This window comes from Dendropsophus ebraccatus, chromosome 10, assembly GCF_027789765.1.
Source record: "Dendropsophus ebraccatus isolate aDenEbr1 chromosome 10, aDenEbr1.pat, whole genome shotgun sequence".
Lineage (NCBI taxonomy): Eukaryota > Metazoa > Chordata > Amphibia > Anura > Hylidae > Dendropsophus > Dendropsophus ebraccatus.
This window is the reverse complement of record NC_091463.1, coordinates 17,162,942-17,171,310: the sequence shown is the minus strand read 5'-3', so window position 1 is coordinate 17,171,310 and position 8,369 is coordinate 17,162,942. Positions and strand designations below refer to the sequence as shown.

Sequence of the window (8,369 nt, the reverse complement as noted above, 5' to 3'; positions counted from 1 at the left end):
TCTTCTCCCCTTTATACATGGCCCCCCTCTTCCCTCTTTATACATGGTCCCCCTCTTTCCTTCTTCATACATGGTCCCCCTCTTCCCTCTTTATACATGGTCCCCCTCTTTCCCCCTTTATACATGGTCCCCCTCTTCTCCCCTTTATACATGGTCCCCCTCTTTCCTTCTTCATACATGGTCCCCCTCTTCCCTCTTTATACATGGTCCTCCTCTTTCCCTCTTTATACATGGTCCCCCTCTTCCCTCTTTATACATGGTCCCCCTCTTTCCCCCTTTATACATGGTCCCCCCTCTTCCCTCTTTATACATGGTCCCCCTCTTTCCCCCTATATACATGGTCCCCCTCTTCCCTCTTTATACATGGTCCCCCTCTTCCCCCTTTATACATGGTCCCCCTCTTTCCCCTTTCATACATGGTCCCCCTCTTTCCCCCTTCTTACATGTTCCCCCTCTTCCCTCTTTATACGTGGTCCCCCTCTTTCCCTCTTTATACATGGTCCCCCTCTTTCCCTCTTTATACATGGTCCCCCTCTTTCCCTCTTTATACATGGTCCCCCTCTTGTCCCCTTTGTACATGGTCCCCCTCTTTCCTCTTTATAGATGCCCCCCTCCCCCCCCCTTGCACAGCAGTCAGTAAATAAAACAAAAAGAAAAAAAAAACACAACTCACCTGCCATCCGTTCCCCCGTCGATCCTGTAGCCTCCTGGTCTGTCCCCGGCTGCCGGGGGTGTCCCGTCCTATCCCCGGCAGTGCGCGCATCACACAGCTCACTGTGCCGCCTGGCCCTGACTTCCGGTACAGAGCGTCTCTAACGTGCGCTCCCAATACCGGAAGTCAGGGCCCCAGGCGTACAGGGAGCTGTGTGATGTGCGCGGTGCCGGGGATAGGACGGGACACCCCCGGCAGCCGAAATAATGCTTGCGGTCACAAGAGTGCAGTGGCGGGCCGGGCCGCTGCGGCGTGGGCGGATTATAATGTGGGCGGCGTGGCATGGGCCCCCCCAGAGCCTCGGTCGGCCGCCCAAACCGCCCACATTATAATCCGCCACTGCGTCCATCGCTGCTGCCTACCCAGTGTCCCAGGACCAATGGTCACTTTTTCTGTCCCTGGACCATGCGGAGGGATAAGAACAGCAATGAACATGCGAAAAGAGAAGAATATTTTATTTAGGGGCATTTCAGAGACTCGCGCCCCCCAGGTGGTTGCCCAGATTGCCCCCAATATAATCCAGCACTGTATGTTGTGTATCACCAGGCATTGGAGGGATAGGAATATGGTTTATTGGGCTATTCTGTTCTGTAACCTGAGCTGTGTGGAGGATATGATTGCTTGAATTATAAAGTAATTACAAATATATAGTTTTAGTTATAATTTTATGTAGGAAAAAAATCTAGATGGCCAAAGGCCAAGCTCTACCTGTCTAGGTGTATATATGTATATGTAGGTGTGTAATAATACAGGTGATGGGCCTTACAGAGCTGTATTCTTTTCTTTCATTCCTTAGTCTACAAAGTGATGTGAAGCCGGATCCTCTATAAGAAAATACACTGAAATGATGAGACTGGGAGAATAAGCTACAGCGACATGGCTGATGTATGGGGCTGTATGTATGTGGATGGATTCTGTCACCTTCTAGAAGAAACAGCAGCAGGAGCTCAGCAGCACCCAGATCCCACAATAGTCATTGCACATTGCTGGGCTGTCATTGCATTTAATAGGAACTAAATGAAAAAAAAAACATAGGGAGAGATTTATCAAGCTGGTGTAAAGTGAAACTGGCCCAGTTGCCCCTAGCAACCAATCAGATTCCACCTTTCATTTTCCAAATAGTCTGTGAGGAATGAACAATGGAATCTGATTGGTTGCTAGGGGTAACTGAGCCAGTTCTACCTTACCCCAGTTTGATAAATCTCCCTCATAGTGCTGAATAATATCCATCTTCTTTCTATTCAGTAGCAGCTAGACAACTCTGGTGGTGGCTTGTCTCCCTTAGAACATTATAGCTTAGTGACATCATAGCTATTGTTTGGGAATGAGCGGCATGTATTCTGCTGTTGGTTTATCTTCCTTACAATACTACTATAACACTATTGTGATGTCATCAGGCTGTCAGTTTCTAAGGGGGGGCCAGCACAGCTTGTCATCAAACTCTGCTGGCCCCCCCTTAGAAACTGATAGCCTGATGACATCATGACAGCTATTCTGATGTCATCAAGCAGATGCTGGGGTATAAAAGCCACAGCTGGACCCATATTGGACATTCATCAGTGGATTGACTGGTAAGTACTTCTTCTTCATTACTGATGTCTGATTGTTCTGTTCCATCTAGAAGCTTCCACCTATTCCATAACTTCATTGTTAGAACGCTTATAGAAATAGAATGGATAACAGAAAGTCATGTATAGCAATATAGATGTAGTAAGACTAATACTATGCTATATACTAGGGAATTCCATTATTAATGTAAGGGGTATTCTGACTGATTGGTAAAAACATAGCCCCCCTATACTTCCCATCCTAGCTATTCCACTTGCATCTGCTCTGCCAGAGCCAGTCCCATGGCACAGCCCTCCTTGTGGTTGGGGTTGGCACTTGGTATTGCCTGCACAGCCAATCAGCTGCCATGGTGGTTTCCTGCCTAAGATGCTTATTGGCTGAACATACAATCCATGCACCAACCCCAAAAAGAAGAAGTGCTGGGCTAAGGGACTGTCTGCGGGGAAATGACATGGTACAAGTTATATATACAGTATATTAAAGAGAAATCTGAATCTAGAATAATACCCTACACCAACATATCTGCTATTTGGGATGAGTGCCATGTATTCTGCCAGTGGTGTCGGTTAAGCTTCTTTAGAATACAACCGTAATGCTATTGTGATGTCATTGAGCGCTGCTGGTTGCTGGTGGAGACTTATTCCCCATTAGAAACTCACAGCTGGATGAGATCCCAATAGCTAGTGTGATGTCATAGAGCTGGTGCAGCAACCCTCATCATTTACTTCTATTTGCCTTTCTATTATTCTCTAATATTACTAGTCCAGCGCGGCAATCAGAGGTTAAAGGGGTACTCCGTTAAAAATATTTTTCTTTCAAATCAACTGGTTTCAGAAAGTTATATAGAGTTGTAATTTACTTCAACTTAAACATCTCCAGTCTTCCTATACTTATCAGATGCTGTATATCCTGCAGGAAGTAATGTATTCTCTCCAGTCTGACACTCTGTCCATGTCAGGAACTGTCCAGAGCAGGGAAGGTTTTCTATGGGGATTTGCTACTGCTCTGGAAAGTTCCTGACATGGACAGAGGAGGCAGCAGAGAGCAGTGTGTCAGACTGGAAAGAATATATCACTTCCTGCAGGACATACAGCAGCTGGAAAACTTGAGATTTTTAAATAGAAGTAAATTGCAAATCTATATAATTTTCTGAAACCAGTTGATTTAAAAGACCCCCTTGAATGACGTGTGGTCATCATTGCCATTAATGGCCGTGTACTAGCCGCTTAAGAGCTCTTCCTACAGTCTTATTCTCAGCAATTGTAATAATAGTGTAAATAAATGAGCTAGTAATAATAATAATAATAATAATAATAATACCATTGTTTTCTGGCGTCATTCTAGGTCTACTGGTGGAGTGACACTGTGTTTCTCCTGTGTTATTGCTACAGTCAGCGATTTATTTACTGGTTGTCTATCTAGGACATTGGTGCTATCTAGCACCAGGGCTGGATACCAGCCATGCCCTTTTGGAGAAAATCCAAAAAATATAAATTATCTCAGAACCCTAAACAGGGAGATCTGGATGAGCCTAATGTCAAGCTCACCAAATATACATCCTTGGAAGCAGGACCATCTCCTGTCCATAAGACCAAGCCCCTGCCCTCTATGAGCACCGATAACATCCGAAACTGGTAGGTAACATCTAACAGAGAATATTAGTCATAGGCCAGGTTCACACATGGTAAGATACCGGCCGTTGTGTGACCTGGCCATGTCACAGAACGGCCGGTGAAGTTCATCCTGGCTGGTAATTGGCCAGATGAACTTCGTTTCTGTTGAATTGGTATGTGGGCGCATACAGGTGTGCCCGCATCCCAGTTCACCATTGCACACAATGGAGAGTGCGGCCGGAGCTGCACTCTCCATTGTGTGAACTGATAGTTCTGTGGGGCTGCTATTTAGTGAATAGTGGCCGCACAAAGCTGACTTGTCAGTTTTTCCTGCGGCCGCTGGGAATCCCGGACGGAGCGTATATTATGTGCTTGTATATATGCACTAAGGGGCACATTTATCATCCCAAAAAAAAATGGGCATATGTAAAAAAAAATTTGCCATTTTGCAAATAAATATTCGTATCTAGCCATTTTCCGCCCGCTGCACCAGGGGGGCGGGGAACGCGGACTCTGGGTCCACTTAATTTATCATTTTTCTCACCAAAAAATTATAAGGAAAGCGCTAGCTCTGGGCATCCTTGGCGCACACACTGGTGCGTCTCTACATAAATCTGCGTACTGTCGGCACTGCGGGGACATTTTTAAGCCCAGTGCAGAAACCGCCGGACTTAATAAATGTCCCCCTATGTGTATACACTCCGGCCTGGATTCCATTGACTGCAGTGCAATGTAAATTTTCTATTAATCACGGCCGTTGTTGCAAATTGCACAACAGCCGTGATTAATTGAAAATGTACCTTGTGTGAACATAGTCTCATACTGTATTGTGCTGGGATATAATGGTTACTAAACCTATACTCTATCATCTGTCTCTATAGGAGCAGTGACAGCCATCTGATTGGGGACGAAGAACTGAGCCAACATTTCCCAGACAAACAGATAAAGCTGTACATTGCCACCTGGAATATGGGAGGACAGGTAGGAAGAGCCATGCCATCTAACATCCTACAGAAGGAGAAATTATTACTGTATGTTATACAGAAGATGTCAGTGAGGTTGTGGCTCCGTCTATAGATAATTTATATCCATCTATTCTCAACAGGACTTCCCAGAGAATCTGCAGGATCTGCTGCTGCCACCGGATGATACTGCTAAGGATGTCTATGTAATTGGCATTCAGGAAGGATGCCCTAACAGGTACATGTTCTTAAAGGGGTAGTTCACAAAAAAAAAATTCTTTTAAATCAGCTGGTGCCAGAAAGTGCCAGAGATTGTTATTTACTTCTGTTAAAAAAATCTCAAGCCTTCCCATACTTATCAGCTGCTGTATGTCCTGCAGGAAGTGGTGTATTCTCTCCAAACTAACACTGTGCTCTCTGCTGCCACCTGTGTCCAGAGCAGTAGCAAATCCCCATAGAAAACCTACCCTGCTCTCCAGACTGGAAGGAATACACCCCTTCCTGCAGGACATACAGCAGCTGATAAGCACTGGAAGACGTGAGATTTGTTAATAGAATTAAATTACAAATCTCTGGCACTTTCTGGCACCAGTTGATTTGAAAGAAAAATATTTTTGGTGAACAACCCCTTTAAAGGGAAACTAACAGCAGCTTAGAAGAATGTAACCTACTGTAATGTTTCCATAGAGCAGGAAACACTGGATGCACCATGGCCTGTAGTCCTTCACCAACAGTTACTCTAATGTAGTAAAGCCGTGACATTTCGCTAGGCTGTGTCATCGCTATGTGATCGGGGGTGGGGGGTTGCTATCACTTTTCAACATGAGAATATTCCTCTAATCTCTTTCTTTCAATTTCTTTCTTATTGTAGACGTGAATGGGAGATCAAGCTCCAGGAAACCCTTGGTCCTCACTTTGTCCTATATAAAGCATGCGGACATGGGGTAATGTACCTGACCATATTCATAAGGAGAGAACTGATCTGGTTCTGCTCAGGTATGAAGCATTTTCTTTCATTTACATAATAGTAGCAACACCACCAGCGTTTAGGAGAAATGAGTCCTATGTCTGTAGTATACGTAGTGCTCCTAACCACTGTCTTTTTTTCTGTTTTTCCATTCCTTATACAGAGGTTGAAGAAGCCAAGATTACCACAAGGCTATTCCACCAGTTTAAAACAAAAGGAGCCTTGGGGGTCAGCTTCACTATATTTGGGACATCATTTTTATTCATCGCTTCCCATCTAAGATGTAAGTATCTGGTATTAATATATGCCAGGATATTCGGCTCCAGCCACTTCTGGACTGGTATAAGCCTGGATAACCCCTTTCATATTTGCTAATATGTTTCTTTTCCTTGGCAGACGGGTCCATCAACAAAAGAATAGAGGACTACAGAAGTATCATACAAGGTCTTCACCTGCCCCGAACTAAAGGACGGAACGACAGTGCTGGTGAGTAGGATTTGTGTACCTGCCCCCTATGGTCTCCTTCATCTCATACTATTCCCATTACTGAGAGCCCGATACTTTCATGTAGTCTCACTGTGTGACCTGTGTATTTGATTCTACAGGAGACGTCACCAACCAATTCCATCATGTGTTTTGGTTTGGAGACCTCAACTTCCAGCTCCAGGAGGAGAGAAACATCGTGGAGAGTCTTCTCAAGAACAACAAGGGAAGAGACGTGTCCAACCTCCTCGTTTACGACTCTCTCAATGAAGTCAAAAGCAAAGGTATTTCCTAGTAGACAGATCTATATGACTACACACACCTCATCAGATCATTACAAACCACTGACATGACGGCTGATATCCTCACCTGAAACTCAACACTTTTTTGCTGTTTTATTCTTCTCATTTTGCTGCTTTTAATACTTCTATTTCTCCCCCTTAATCCCAAGGGACTATATTTGACGGATTCAAGGAGCATACCATCGAGTTCCGTCCCACGTACAAATTTGATCTTGGCACTGAAATATATGACACCTCTGCAAAGCAAAGGATACCATCATACACGGTAAGATATGCTCATGACTGCTATATGATCATATTACACCAAATGATAGCTCTTGTAGGCCCAATGGACGGCCGCCTTATATATACAATATATTGGGATTCTACTGACACTTTGGATGACGTGTTTTATTTCCATGACCTCTACAGGACAGGGTGCTTTACAAAACTAAATATGAGGACAACATCAAAGTCATAAAATACGACTCTTGCCCACTTGTGAGGAGTTCGGACCACCGACCTGTTTTTGCCACATTTCAGGTAAAGCTGGAGCCCGGTCACAATAAGTAAGTATTGTCTTATTCCGTGCTTTTTGTATGATCCCTCCATTACTACATGGACCTTATACCAGAGCTCACACTGCATGGCAGCAGCTATACACCTAGGTCGTCAACTTTCACATTATAAATATATGTCTAACCTCTATATATATTTCTCCTTCCAGCATCCCACTGTCTGGCGGACAGTTTGACCGTGAGGCCTACACCATTGCCATAAGGAGAAAGATTCTACCAATCTAGCTGTGCCTACATGGGCGGTCCTCATACGTGGGTTTCCTCCGGGCACTCCGGTTTCTTCCCACATTAAAATAACATATATCAGATGGTAATTCCTTTTTTTTTAAACTCCTTTTATTGAAGGATAAAGAACAGACACAAGCATTACATATGTCATATCGTCACAAGTACATGACAGCTCAGCAGAGCAGAAAGAAGTATACTTGCATCCAAGAAATATTAAAACATAAGAGAAAATTGGCAGTACAGAAAAGAGAAGGTAGTACAATGTAGCAAACATTACACAGGTTACATCATAACTGAAAGGAACATCCGCATATAAACATTACACGAAGTCATACTAGTTCCCTCCTTGAGGGGAAGGGAGATTGTGTTCACCAATCCGTATAAATCGACTAGGCTGAAATGCCGTCAGAGGTGAGTCACACCACCATCCCCATACCTTGCGAAACTTTCCAAGGCAGCCTCTGTGCTTGTATACAATAAACTCATACGATAGTGTGGAATTGACTAGTTTTTTCCATTTACCCACTGAAGGGGGTCTGACGTCCATCCATCTCATCGCAATTGTCTTTCGAGCCATGAATAGAGATGCTCTAAGGAAAATTCTACAGTGATGAGGCCACTCCTCCTCGTCCAGTAAGCCTAACAAACATATTTTGGGGGTACATGGTACCGGGATACCTATCATCTGAGACAACTGGACTGTTATTTCCTGCCAAAAAGATCCAACAGCTGGACAAGTCCAGATCATATGCCAAAAGTCGGATCTCGGGTAGTGGCATCTATGACATTCCTCCGAGGGGTACCTACCCATTCTATGCATTCTAACAGGGGTGAGGTAACTTTGGTGGATGATAAACAACTGTGTCAATTTATTGTTAACGGCAGGGGAAACATATAGATGAGAGGATAGGACGTCAGACCACTCGTCCTCAGACAACTCTCCTAAGGAAGAGCGCCACCTGTCTTCCACTGGTAG

At 44.3% G+C, this 8,369-nt stretch overlaps 1 protein-coding gene across 1 annotated transcript; it reads left to right on the top strand.

Moving 5' to 3' along the window:
* The first annotated feature begins 3,650 nt into the window (after positions 1 to 3,650).
* LOC138803011 (phosphatidylinositol polyphosphate 5-phosphatase type IV-like) lies at positions 3,651 to 8,061 on the top strand. The gene is made up of 10 exons (XM_069986825.1): positions 3,651 to 3,915; positions 4,776 to 4,875; positions 5,000 to 5,094; positions 5,728 to 5,852; positions 5,987 to 6,106; positions 6,220 to 6,309; positions 6,429 to 6,590; positions 6,758 to 6,873; positions 7,020 to 7,156; positions 7,315 to 8,061. The coding sequence occupies exons 1-10, from the start codon at positions 3,743 to 3,745 to the stop codon at positions 7,388 to 7,390; spliced, it is 1,194 nt and encodes a 397-aa protein (XP_069842926.1). The 5' UTR covers positions 3,651 to 3,742; the 3' UTR covers positions 7,391 to 8,061.
* Positions 8,062 to 8,369: the final 308 nt, after the last annotated feature.